The following is a 13,815-nucleotide window of genomic DNA, read 5'->3' as shown; positions in this document are numbered from 1 at the left end:
CTATTAAGATAACTTTTATATCATTTTATTTCTAAAAGTCTAAAAGTAAACTATAAACCCTGACAAATTAAAGCATAAGGTTTCAAAAGATTATTTTTATATTCATTTATGTTGATCACCACTTTAACTTATTTTACTATTTTATTTTCAAAACAATATATATAAAATTATACAGAATTTTATTAAAATATATTTACAAATTATTAAATATAATCAAAATCAAATAATAAATCAGTCAGTTTTTTTGTCAATTTTAATATATAGAACCGAAATATTATAGTTGAAACGAAAAAGTAGATGGTATCTAATATATCCAAATAATAACCAAACAAACAAAATACTTCATCTTCAAAATCATATGTATACCTAAAATATTATAATATTTATTTAAATAAAATCATGCATATCATAATATAAACAAAAAAAATTATTATTATTTATGAAGTGATTTGGCTTATGTGTAATCTTCTCCCTAATATCAGGTGATTTTGCTTATTTGTCATTATTTATTTGTTATATTTTCCATAATTTTAGGAAATTTACTTATTTATTATATTTTTTAATAATTTTAGTTTTGTTTATCTGCATATTCTCCTTAATTTAGGTTATTTATTTATTTATTATGTCCTTAACAAATTTAATTGGTAATTTATCTATTTATAATATTTTACAATAATTTTCTTTGGTAATTTTAGTTTTGCTAAGTTGTCATGTTTTCTATGATTTTAATTTATTCATTTGTGATATTTCTTTTTTAGAAGCTTATTTGTCATATTCAATGATTTAGATTGAATCATTAGTTTTAATAAATAAAACTTTGAATTGTTATCTTTAAACGTTTTTAGTGATTATTTGATAAATGCTTTCATTATATTTAGTGATAATTATTATTAAGGAGTACTATCAAGCAATAATTTCATAGTTTTTTCATGCTATATTTACTTTAGTAATATTAAATTGTTTAATGTTTTATTTATTATTTTAAAAAGAAAGTTTGGCTCTTTTTTATGTCACTGAATTATCTTATTAATAAAAAATATGAGTCCAAAGAATACAATATCTCGCCGTTAAAAGTTACAAAAAATCCAGTTTTCACAAGATATATATAATTTATTACTTTTTATTTATAAGATTTTAGTTAAATAAAAATACAATTAAGACTTTGATGAAGAAGGGTTTGATATTATAGACTTCACTGATAATTGGAAATTATGGTTTATTTGATAGATTGATTTTTATGTTATTTTAAAAAGTTAATAAAAATTTATTAAGCTATTATGATGATGATATTTTTTTACATATGTAGTTTAGTGTTAGAGTAAATAAAATATTAAAAAAGTACCAAATTATCATCTATATTACATTGTCGTAAAAGATAAACTATATCTTCCGGTTAATTTAATATTTGAAACTAATTAAATAATTTAGACTGAAATTTAAATTAGTTGGATATATACCATCATCTAGTAAATTAAAATATTAATAATTACTATAATATATTTATTTTATAAATATTTATGTCCGTGTATAAACACATGAAAATCCTGAAAATCGTATAGTTTTAATTAAATCGAGTAAACAATGTCTTTTCCCTAACCACCTCCAGTTATTTCAATCATAGGCCCAGTTCTTAATAAAAGTTTTGACTCTTTCCGACCCACAACAAATATATAAACAAACATAAAAGCCCACCAGAATATAACGACACGTGTCCTGCCGCGCTATCACAGAGCCCGAAATAAAAAAGGGTAGTATCGTAAATCCCAAGTCATTTTCACCCTCTTTTCTCCCTCTCTCTCACCGTACAAGATGATGGATGGTGTTACCGGCGGAGACTCAAAAAACGGCGAGGCCACGACGGCGCCGCTCCGAAACCCGCATCCAGCTACGCTGCTCAGCGCGAACGCTATACCGCCTCCTTTCCTCAGCAAGACGTACGACATGGTGGAAGATCCGGCGAGCGACGCGATCGTCTCGTGGAGCCCGGCGAACAACAGCTTCGTCGTGTGGGACCCGCCGGAGTTTTCTCGCTCCCTTCTCCCCAAATACTTCAAACACAACAATTTCTCCAGCTTCGTCCGTCAGTTGAATACCTATGTAAGTTACCCTAATCCGAGTCCCATTCATGTTTAAACAGAGAACGAAAGTTTCGAACTTTAACTGATTCATTTAGTCTCAATTTTAAGAAAGTTTCGAACTTTACTGATTCATTTGATCTTAATTGTAAGAAAGTTTCAAACTTTTACTGATTCATGTGACTCATCATCAGGGTTTCAGGAAAGTGGATCCAGATCGGTGGGAGTTTGCGAACGAAGGTTTCTTAAGAGGTCAGAAGCATCTCTTGAAGACAATAAGCAGGAGAAAATCTACTCAGGGACATGGTAGTGGTAGTAGTAGTAATACACAATCTCATCAGGGTCAAGGCTCAATGGCTTCGTTATCTTCATGTGTTGAGGTTGGGAAGTTTGGTCTCGAGGAAGAGGTTGAACAGCTCAAGAGAGACAAGAACGTACTGATGCAGGAGCTAGTGAAGTTACGCCAGCAGCAACAGTCAACAGACAGCAAGCTTCAGTCTACGGTCAAGAGTCTTCAGACGATGGAGCAGAGACAACAGCAGATCATGTCTTTTCTTGCTAAAGCTGTTCAGAATCCAACTTTCCTCTCTCAGTTCATACAGAAGCAGAGCGAGAGTGGTAATATGCATGTGACCGAGGCTAGTAAGAAGCGGAGACTCACAGAGGATGGTGGTACCACTGCTGCTGATGCTGCTGAGGGACAGATAGTTAAGTATCAGCCTATTAGAAGTGATTCCATGTTGTGGAACATGATGAACACTGATGAGAAGTTCCCTTTTCTTGATGGATTCTCCTCCTCGTCGCCAAACCGGGATTCTGGAGTCACTTTTCAAGAGGTGTTACTGCCCACAACCTCAGGACAGTCACAAGCATATGCACCACCCATACCCTCTACCTCAACTTCCTTACCCATTCCTCCCATGCCACAAGAGACCATCAATGACTCCCCTACAGAAAACTACATGAATACAGATAAGGATATCTCACGGGCATTCATCTCTCCGAGCCAGTTCCTTGACGGTGGTTCAGTACCGAATCAGCTTGAGGGATTACCTCAAGGCCTCGACATCGATGAACTGATGAGTAACTGTGATATCTTTGAAGAGTATCTGGCACAGAGCCCTGTTTTTGGAGATGAGACAACACTAGAAAGCAGCGATGCAAATGGTGGGCATGTGGATAAGCTGATAGAGGAGTTGGGTCATCTCACTTCTGAGAAAAAGCAACTGTGAAGGGATTATGTTTAGTGTCGAAGTTGTATAGTCTTTCTCTACTAACTTGGATGGTTGGGACTACCGAGTTTTTTTATTTATTGAAGTCTCGTTTGTGTAAAAAAGTTTAAGATTTTCATTTACATTATAGAAAGTGAATAGAACTTTGCGGATGCCTTGAGTATCCCTACTGTTGTCTCAATCAAGGCCTGCTTTTCTCTAGATGATTTTGATTTGTTTATAAGTTGTTATGAGATCATACGAGTACAACTAACTGACTCAACCCTTGCACTGTTTATAAGATTCACTTAGCTTCATGACCACTAAGAATTCCATTTTTAAGAAAAAACACAAATAGAAGATTTCACTTTTATCAATCACTCTGGTCTTCAACAGAAGAATTGTCTTACATAGACAACGCTGAGTAACACACTTTCTTACAAAACCCAATACCCACAGACCAAACCAACCAAAGGGAACTACTCTATATACTCAATAACAAGAGACAAAAAGACCAGACAGACTAAATGGTAGCAACGGATAGAAGCCATGAGGTGACAATTGAACAACCAGGCACTCATCAATGCTTTCTTGATTGATGATGCAGCACTCAAACCGCGAGCACTATGATGACAATCAGGAGCACGATACCAAAAATCACCAAGAGCAAGCACGTCTGCAAGGGAAAGCAAATGACAAGAAGTTTATAGCTTGCTCCTATCATCAATCCTATATCCTCAAAAAAAAAAAACATTTATGGTATATGATCAAAAAGCTTGGATATTATCTTTACCAGGGAAGAGTTCGATCTTTGCGTCTTTGAGGCTTTTGCGAGATGGGATTTTCCTTGTGCAGTTGCAGCGTGGGAGTTATCAATGTGAGTACTGATATCATCAATCATGGTTCCTTGATCATGTACCAACACTGCCAAGTCTTTGAAGATTTCATGCACCTCGCCGATTTGTTGCTGGATTTCTTCTATCCCTTGCTCTCTTTCTTCAATAACAGCCTCATTAAACGCAATCTCATTGTCCAACAGTACAAGTTCTTGTCTGCAACAACAACAACAAAACCAATCATAAGATTAAACCATCTCAGTAACAAGAATTTTGTCTGTATAAACTTTACCTTTTTGATTCAACAAGAAGCGCACGCTGCTCTAGAGGCTTATCTGCATTCGCATCTATCTCACTGGCTGTATAGCTATAATTTACCAAAGCCAAGTAATAATCAATTACACAAACATAAACTATTTTGGATTTTTTTAAGATGAGTACTATTTACCTAGAAGGAGGAGATGGTAGGGTCACAAGAGGAGCATACACGGTTTCTCTTTCAGCAGCGAGACGCTGAGCCTTTTGAAACTCTTTCAATACAGATTGAAAGTCTTTTGCAAGCTTAGCATCCACAATCTTCTTCTTTTGCTAAACACACCAAGAATATAAACACAAACCATCAAAATTCAGATACCAGAAAAAAGAAGCGTAAAGACAACTCACATTAACACCTCTTTGATGATCAGTTTCACTAGCTTCTCTAAGTTTAGCTGCTGTGTCTTTCACTAACTGTCCGATATATAGTCTTGTCTTGTGCCTTGGATAACACACACACACATAAACAAGCATTTGAAACATTTTGACACAACTGAATTAGAAAACAATTTTTCGACTTTTAGAGGAGGAAGTTACAGCTTATCTCGGAGCTCGGGGGTGTCTTTGGGAGTACCGAGAGTGTTGACGAGTCGTTGGAAGCTAGAGACGCTTGTGTTGATCTGAAAAATACCGGAGGCTACGGCTTGCGTCGTGTCTTGTCCTCCTCCTCCTCCATTGATGTTCCTTGACGAAGCTAATGATCTTCCTCTTCCCGCCTCTAAATCTCGAAAACTCATCTCTTTCTCCAAGTCTCGGGAAACCCACCACGAAAGTCTGATAGGTACAAAGTAGCTTACTATCGAAGGAGAGCAGGAAAGGAAGTGGTTGCAGATGGGGACGTGGCAAATAACGTTACTATTCAGAATAAAGAGGAGGGAAGCAGCACTTCCGGTTGAGAAAGGGGGTTTGGCAGTTACACTGAAGAATAATGAGAAGAAGTATAAATAGTAGAGTCTCTGAATTAGAGGTTTATGCTTTGTTGTTGTAAGTTCATTGACGTGATGAGTCTTGAACACTCGATCGCTATGAGATCGATGAACTTCTCTAGATTCGTGATGAGAATCTAGGTTGTTTCATACGCAAAGCTTATACACTCTGTACTTGTTCAATCTTTCAATACAAAAGGGAAATTTACAGGAAAATCTATAGTTTTACTCTAACATTGGTGCGGTGAAACTGATCGAGTCAACGCGATGCGATCTCCGACGAGTTCACCGAGGAGTTCGCGAGCTCAGATGGAGGCGGAAGAACCTGAAACGACGATGAAAGACGAGGTGGTGTTTTTACGCGGCGGTTACAATCTTCTGATGAATCAGGCGGCGGAGAACAAGCTCCGATTCGCGCAGCTGGAAGATCATTTCAAACAGATCATGACGACGTTGGGGAAACGACCGATGGAGTATGACGACTCACCGGAACCTCGCCGACGTCAACCAGAGACCTCTAATCGCGATAATCAGGTACCGATTCGTAACTGGGAACAGAATCCGGAAGAATCTCAGCTAGGTTATCGAACTGGTCAGTTGAATGTTGCGAACAGAGATCATATGTTGAAGAAATTGGAAATGCCGAAGTTCGAAGGGAGTAACACGCATGATTGGATAGTGGATGTGGAACATTTCTTCAGAGTGGGGCAGTTTCGCGATTCAGAACGTTTGGATATGATTGCTCTGTGTGTGGAAGGCAGAGTCAAGAAATGGTTTGCGTGGGTGCTGAGAAGAGGAGGTTTCAGAGATTGGTTAGACTTCAAACAGAAATTGATTCTTCGGTTTGCAGAATCGATTGACGACGAGCCAGAAACAAGATTACTGACGTTGAAGCAAACAGGATCAGTGACAGATTATGTATCTGAGTTTGAGGAGCTATCGTCTCAAGTGACAGGGTTGGAAGATAAGTTTCTGGAACGACTTTTTTACACTGGTTTGAATCAAGAAATGCAAGAAGTGATTAAGATGAAGGATCCGCAAGGGTTATCTCAATTTATCGCAGCAGTGTTGAGAATGGAGAAGAGTACGTTCTGCAAGGTGATGGGAGCAGCTACAAAGGAAGAAACAAAACCAGCAAGTTCGAGATCAAATCATGGAAACAGATATTCAAGCTCAGTAACGATTCCAAAGACGCAGGAGGCAGGAGCCAACAAGGAGAATCAAGCAAATCGAAACTCTATGAGACCGAGACTCCAGTTCTCTGATGCTGAATTGGATCAGATGAGGAAAGATAAAATTTGTTTCAGATGCAAGGCACCGTGGACACCAGAACACAAGCCAATATGTCCTAATAGAGTGCTGCGTGTAATGACGGTGATTAACGGGTTACAACTCGAGGTGGTTGATCAGTCACAAGAACAAGACGATACATGGATGGTCAACACTCAAGAGTTGTGCACTTTGTCGTTAAACTCTTTCTTAGGCTTGGACTCTCCAAGAACGACAAAGATGCGAGGTTGTATTAACAACAAAGAGGTGATAGTCATGCTCGATAGCGGAGCATCTCACAATTTTATATCTCCACAGATTGTGAACAGGCTGCAATTGAAAGTTTCTGCAGATAGCAGCCTGGACGTGTTATTGGGGAATGGAGTTACAGTCAAAGCTTTTGGGATAAGTAAGGCTGTAACTTTCAGACTAAACCAAACCGATTTCACGTCAGACTTCATCTCTTTAGAACTGGGAAACGTGGATATGATCCTTGGAGTTCAGTGGTTGGAAACACTTGGCCTATGCGAGGTTGATTGGAAGCAACAAGTATGGTCATTTGTTTATAAAGGACAGCGAGTTACTTTGTACGGCGATGAGTCCCTACACCGTAACAAACTCTCCTTTAAATCACTAACTCCAATATATCGCGGTAGTCTTCAAGAAGAGGCAGTGTTGATGGCTACTTCGAGCGTCATGTCCATGAAACCAGAGAATCCCCCATCACAAACCGACAGTTCCAACTCTGCATTACAAGCACTTCTGGAGCAGTTTGCTGAGGTGTTTGCAATACCTTCGGGACTTCCTCCGATAAGAGGAAAGGAGCATTCTATTATGCTACAACCCGGAGTGACTGCAGTATCCGTGAGACCCTATCGATACCCTCACGCAAGCAAGGTTGTGATGGAACAAATGGTGACTGAGATGCTAACTTCAGGCATCATCAGACCAAGCACCAGTCCTTTTTCAAGCCCAGTCTTACTAGTGAAGAAGAAAGACGGATCTTTTCGCTTTTGTATTGACTACAGAGCCTTGAACAGAGCTACAATACCTGATAAATACCTGATACCGGTTATAGATCAGCTATTAGACGAGCTGCACGACGCTTCAGTCTTCACTAAACTCGATCTTCGTTCGGGTTATCACCAAATCAGAATGACTGAAGAGGACATTAAGAAGACTGCATTTCGCACTTTGGAAGGTCATTACGAATTTCTAGTAATGCCATTTGGTTTAACAAACGCCCCAGCAACATTTCAGGCGTTGATGAACCTCGTGTTCAAACCATTTTTACGGAAATTTGTATTGGTCTTCTTCGATGATATACTGATCTTTAGCAGAAGTATGTCGGAACATTTGGAACACCTTCGGTTAGTTCTACAAGTATTAAAAGATCAGAAGTTGTTCGCCAATCAAAAGAAATGCACGTTTGGAGCATTTCAAGTGGAATATTTGGGGCACATCATATCAGTGAAAGGTGTAGCTACGGACAGTTCCAAGACAGAAGCTATGCTTAAATGGCCAACACCTTCTACAGTCAAACAACTACGAGGATTCCTGGGTTTGACTGGTTATTACAGACAGTTCATTCGTTCTTATGGAGTAATTGCTCGACCGTTAACGACGTTGCTAAAGCGCGATCAGTTTGAGTGGACCAGTGACACACAAACAGCACTTGAGAAATTGAAACAAGCAATGGCAATGGCACCGGTGTTAGCTTTACCCGACTTCACTAAAAAGTTTGTTCTTGAATCGGATGCTTCAGGAGTGGGAGTGGGAGCAGTGTTGATGCAGGACAAAAGACCTATAGCATTTTTCAGTCATGCATTAACAGATCGAGAACAACTAAAGCCAGCATATGAGAGAGAGTTAATGGCAATAGTAATGGCGGTGAGGAAATGGAAACACTACTTGATGGGTCGTAAGTTTGAAGTACACACTGATCACCGTAGTCTCAAATATTTGTTGGAACAGAAGGAGGTCAATTTAGAGTATCAGAAGTGGCTCACTCGCTTGCTAGGATTTGACTTTGAGATATTCTACAAACCGGGTTGTGAGAATAAGGCGGCAGATGGGTTGTCACGTTCAATGTCAGTATCCTCATTGTTGCTTAACCTTACGTTACCATCAGCTTTACAGTGGCAGGAATTGGACAATGAAGCAGCTACAGACCCGTATATTCAGTTGATGATGAGAAAGATTCAGAATGGGTCAGTCAAGTCAGAAAAGTTGAGGATCATTGAAGGGAGATTATGGTCAAAACATCGTTTGGTGATTGCGGCGTCATCTCGTTTCATTCCATTGATTCTATCTGAATGTCATGATAGTAAGGCAGGAGGTCATTCAGGGGTGTTAAAGACGGTTAAGAGGATTCAACGATCTTTTTATTGGTCTCAAATGTATCGGCAGGTTCAGGAGTATGTAGCTAACTGTGCGATTTGTCAAACTCACAAACACTCTACCTTATCACCGGCTGGCTTACTTCAACCGCTACCGATTCCTCAACGGATTTGGGAAGATATAAACATGGACTTTATCGAAGGTTTACCGACATCAGCAGGAGTTAACGTCGTGCTAGTTGTTATTGATCGTCTGAGCAAATACGCACACTTCATAGCTCTACATCATCCATTTTCTGCTGCCGATGTAGCAAGGGCATTTAGCAGAGATATTGTCAAGTTACATGGATTTCCAAGAAGTATCACATCTGATCGAGATAGGATTTTTTTGAGTGCATTCTGGACAGAGCTTTTTCGTCTAGCAGATACTAAGCTTCAGTACAGTACAGCTTTTCATCCCCAAACGGATGGACAGTCGGAGGTGCTTAACAGATGTCTTGAAACCTATCTCCGTTGCTTCGCTTCAGAACATCCACGGACTTGGTCAAAATTTTTGTCTTGGTCAGAGCTCTGGTATAACACATCATTTCATACGGCTTTGCAAACCACTCCGTTCAAAGTAGTCTATGGCAGAGAGCCTCCAGCTCTGCTACCGTTTGAACCGGGCTCTACAAGGAACTTTGATCTGGAACAAGAGCTGTTAGAGCGTGATGAAATGTTGCAGACGCTAAAGACAACCTTAGCTCGGGCTCAGCAGGTCATGAAAGAACAAGCTGATAAACATCGTCGCGATATCCAGTTTGCTATGGGGGATATGGTCTATTTGAAGTTAAGGCCGTACCGACAGAAGTCGGTGGTGAATCGTTTCTGTCAGAAGCTGGCGGCCAAATTCTTTGGTCCTTACGAAGTGCTGGAACGAGTTGGCAAAGCAGCTTACAAACTGAAACTTCCGGATCACTCAAGGATTCATCCTGTTTTCCATGTGTCTCAGTTGAAGCTGGCGTTGAGTCCACAAGAACAGGTCTTAGAGTTGCCTCAAGTGTGTTTGTGTGGTGATCAGGAGGATGTGGTTCCAGAGGATGTGGTCGATAAGCGATACGACTCTAAAGGACGGTTGGAGCTACTTGTAGTTTGGAAAGGCAGACCATCGAGTGAGAATGCTTGGATGTCATACGTTCAATTCATTGAGCAGTTTCCAAATTACAAGCTTGAGGGCAAGCTTGGTTTCGTTGGGGGGAGTATTGATAGGTACAAAGTAGCTTACTATCGAAGGAGAGCAGGAAAGGAAGTGGTTGCAGATGGGGACGTGGCAAATAACGTTACTATTCAGAATAAAGAGGAGGGAAGCAGCACTTCCGGTTGAGAAAGGGGGTTTGGCAGTTACACTGAAGAATAATGAGAAGAAGTATAAATAGTAGAGTCTCTGAATTAGAGGTTTATGCTTTGTTGTTGTAAGTTCATTGACGTGATGAGTCTTGAACACTCGATCGCTATGAGATCGATGAACTTCTCTAGATTCGTGATGAGAATCTAGGTTGTTTCATACGCAAAGCTTATACACTCTGTACTTGTTCAATCTTTCAATACAAAAGGGAAATTTACAGGAAAATCTATAGTTTTACTCTAACAAAGTCTCTTCCTTTTTTGACGGTGAGTATCGAGTCTCTCTCTCTCTCTCTCCGACAGAGAGATTGAGAAAAGCGTGAAGTTGTCACATTAGCTGTATGAACGGAAATGTTTGTACCTTTTTGTGTGTAATATCATTTTCTATCCTTACTCTTTCTGTGATATTTTGAAAGTGACTTGATAGTTTAGAATCTAACAAGTATATCCTCCTTCAGGTTTATAATGAAAGAGGGTATGAATGTTAGGGGCAAAAGTATGGGTGTGTGAATGATAAGATTCTTATCTTATAGTCTACTCTCGAATACAAGATGATCTTACGAAGTGAAGTATAGTCTGAACTCAAGACACGTGGATGATAGACACTGGTGGAAAGAGTGATTTCGTCACGTCGTTGGTTGATTTTCTCCAAATCATAGGGTTTACTAATTATTAGTGGAAGTGCAACTAATAGAAAATTACATCATACAATAATACTTTTAAACATGTTTAACACAGATCCGAATATGATTTTAAAATATGATAAATACTCCCTATATTCCAAATATATATATATATATATATATATATATATATATATATATATATATATATCTGTTTCTGAAAGATATATTTTTGACATTTTCAATGCACTTTTTATTAAGTAAGAGTGATAAATTGTAAATTTTGAAAAAAAAAATTCTTCAAAAAAAAAATTGGAAAAAATATGTTTACTAAATTTATATTGGTTAAAAATTATGAAAAATAGCTAAAAGAGTTTCTTTCAAGTGTTTTTGAATTTTTTTCATTTGAGAAACTATTCAATTTTTTTCCTTTTTAATTGCGAAAATTCACCTATAATATGTTTTAAATAGTTTCATCAATAATTTATAGTTTTATATTTAAATTTATTTATATATTAAAATTATATAAATATTTAAAAGGGAATGTTAAATAACTTCTAAAGAAACTGCCAAAAATGAATTGTAACAATATTATTACAAATGAAAAGGTTGTTTTTTCCCACAAATTTGCACACAAAAGTTTCCTTTAACTATGTTTTTATTTTGATTGTGTTTGACTTATTAGGATTTTTAAACCGGATTTAATTTAGTTTAATATAGTCTCTTTTGGGAAAAAAAAAACAAAATGATATTATGAGGGATGCATTTACGCTTAGCACGTGAGAAGCTTCCGGTGGACATCCCGACAAATAGCACGTGCCAAATCCGAAGACTTCTCGTCCGTTTTTTTTCTAGGTGGGGTCCCTTTTATTTTTTTCTCCTCGCATCAAAATCTGCTTCCGAAGATTTTTCCTTTTTCTTTCTTTTGAATATTCGTTTTCGTTTGAAACAGAAAAAAGTTACGTTTCAGACCGCGTCGATCGATTTCCACCATTTTCACCGTAAGTCTCTCTAAACCCTTGCTTCTCTCTCTTCTTCTTCTGCTGTTGAGTTGATATCGAGGAAGATCTGTATTGTGATTGTTATCCCGTAACGCTTTGTTCGAAAAATGGTGTTAGATCATTTGCTTTTGTTTCTGTAATCTGTTAAATGCGATTCATATCAAAAAGGATTAGTTTTTAGACCGAAAGATTAGTTTATTTGACGAGATTTATTAGTCATCGGTTATATGATTTCAGTTTAACAGGGTATTGTTCATTGTGTTGAAAGTTTGAAACTTTTTGACTTCGTGTGTTCTCTCATCTTAGCTACCATCAGTTTGGTTCGCTTACAAAGTAATGACTTAAAGACTAAGATGTGATTTTTAGCTTTGTCAAGTCTCACGATATTTGCATCTTTTATAATTGCAGATGACAAGTGTAAAAGTGAGCAATGTATCACTAGGAGCAACCGAGCGTGACCTCAAGGAGTTCTTTTCCTTCTCCGGCGATATTCTCTACCTTGAGACCACAGCGAGACAGAAAGGTCTAAGTTGGCATATGTCACTTTCAAGGATCTACAAGGAGCTGAAACTGCTGTTCTTCTCTCGGTATATTCTTTAATCATCCTCTTTCACTTCCCTCTTACGTTTCCTTTTTTAAAATTAATTTGTCAAAACTCTCTCAGGGAGCAACGATTGTTGATTCTTCAGTCATTGTCACTATGGCTCCTGATTACCAACTATCCCCTGAGGCTTTAACCTCTTTGGTAATAAATAATCTCTTCTAACTCATCATCATCATCATCTCTTGAAGTTTCAGACTCTTACCTCTCCCTCTCTCTCCAGGAACCCAAAGACAGCAGCAAATCTCAATCATCCGTGTTGAGAAAAGCCGAAGACGTTGTCAGCAGCATGCTCGCAAAGGGATTCATCCTCGGCAAAGACGCCATCGCCAAAGCCAAGAGCGTCGACGAGAAGATCGGTTTCACCGAGAAGATCAGCACGGGAACGGTCGCCGTGGGGGAGAAAGTCAGGGAGGTCGATCACAAGTACCAAGTCTCGGAGAAAACCAAATCGGCGATCGCTGCGGCGGAGCAGACGGTGAGCAACGCAGGCTCGGCTATCATGAAGAACAGGTACGTTCTCACGGGTGCCACGTGGGTCACGGGAGCTTTCGGCAGAGTGGCTAAAGCTGCGGAGGGAGTTGGACAGATGGCGAAAGAGAAGGTTGGTTTGGCTGAGGAAGAGGATAAGAGGAAAGTGGTTGATGAGTTTGTACAAGAATCAAAACTCTCTGAGTCTCTTGAAGCAAAGAAAGAATCTGAAGAACATCAGGAGCCCCCGCAAGCTCCTACACCTGTGGCTCCGGCTCAACCTTAAGCTATGCTATGCAGGCAAGTAAAAAGATCTTTCTAATTCTTGTTGTAAACTGTAATACTTGGAGCTAATCCCTCCTGAAGATCTAGCTTGCTATTTAGGACCAAGACATGTGTTCTTGCAACATTGGATCCAAGGTTTGGTTTGGAAAATAAAATAATTTTGTAATCCTTGTTTTTCGTTTTTTTTTCCTTTAAACAGACATCTCCAATGTTCTGCCATAATAGGAGAGAAACACCTTAATACCTCCTCGAGTAAAAGGTCTAAAGCAAATATTAATCGCAACCTCGAGCAGAGTATACATGATGGGAACAGGCCACTCAAGAAAGTTCTACCAGTAATCGCCACAAGAACATTTACCATCACTGAAGTGATGGAAACGTTTGTCGTCTCTCACATCGTTCTTCATCGAATCAAAATGGCAAAAACGCTTCCTTAATCCCAGCCACATCAGCACAAGTCAAGAAGACAATAACGAAAGT

General features: G+C 38.7%; 3 protein-coding genes across 3 annotated transcripts; 2 read left to right on the top strand and 1 right to left on the bottom strand.

Annotated features, from left to right (window-relative positions):
• Positions 1–1,769: 1,769 nt before the first annotated feature.
• LOC108843392 (heat stress transcription factor A-1a) lies at positions 1,770–3,488 on the top strand. The gene is made up of 2 exons (XM_018616584.2): positions 1,770–2,097; positions 2,270–3,488. Exons 1-2 carry the CDS (start codon positions 1,810–1,812, stop codon positions 3,305–3,307), a joined length of 1,326 nt encoding a protein of 441 aa, XP_018472086.2. The 5' UTR covers positions 1,770–1,809; the 3' UTR covers positions 3,308–3,488.
• Positions 3,489–3,639: 151 nt separating this feature from the next.
• Positions 3,640–10,712, bottom strand: LOC108843393 (syntaxin-23-like). Its single transcript, XM_057003046.1, has 7 exons — positions 10,607–10,712; positions 4,975–5,213; positions 4,786–4,879; positions 4,571–4,710; positions 4,415–4,489; positions 4,080–4,338; positions 3,640–3,962 (listed from the first exon to the last, which is right to left on the bottom strand). Exons 2-7 carry the CDS (start codon positions 5,172–5,174, stop codon positions 3,897–3,899), a joined length of 834 nt encoding a protein of 277 aa, XP_056859026.1. The 5' UTR covers positions 5,175–5,213; positions 10,607–10,712; the 3' UTR covers positions 3,640–3,896.
• Positions 10,713–12,386: 1,674 nt separating this feature from the next.
• On the top strand, positions 12,387–13,503 carry LOC108827189 (binding partner of ACD11 1). Its single transcript, XM_018600563.2, is given in 4 exon segments — positions 12,387–12,483; positions 12,486–12,565; positions 12,643–12,723; positions 12,803–13,503. Coding segments are annotated over 4 exon segments (792 nt in total). The 3' UTR covers positions 13,337–13,503.
• The last annotated feature ends 312 nt before the right edge of the window (positions 13,504–13,815 follow it).

Source organism: Raphanus sativus, chromosome 2 (genome assembly GCF_000801105.2).
Source record: "Raphanus sativus cultivar WK10039 chromosome 2, ASM80110v3, whole genome shotgun sequence".
NCBI lineage: Eukaryota > Viridiplantae > Streptophyta > Magnoliopsida > Brassicales > Brassicaceae > Raphanus > Raphanus sativus.
Note: the sequence above shows the minus strand (reverse complement) of the source record. Positions and strands in the feature narration are given on the sequence as shown.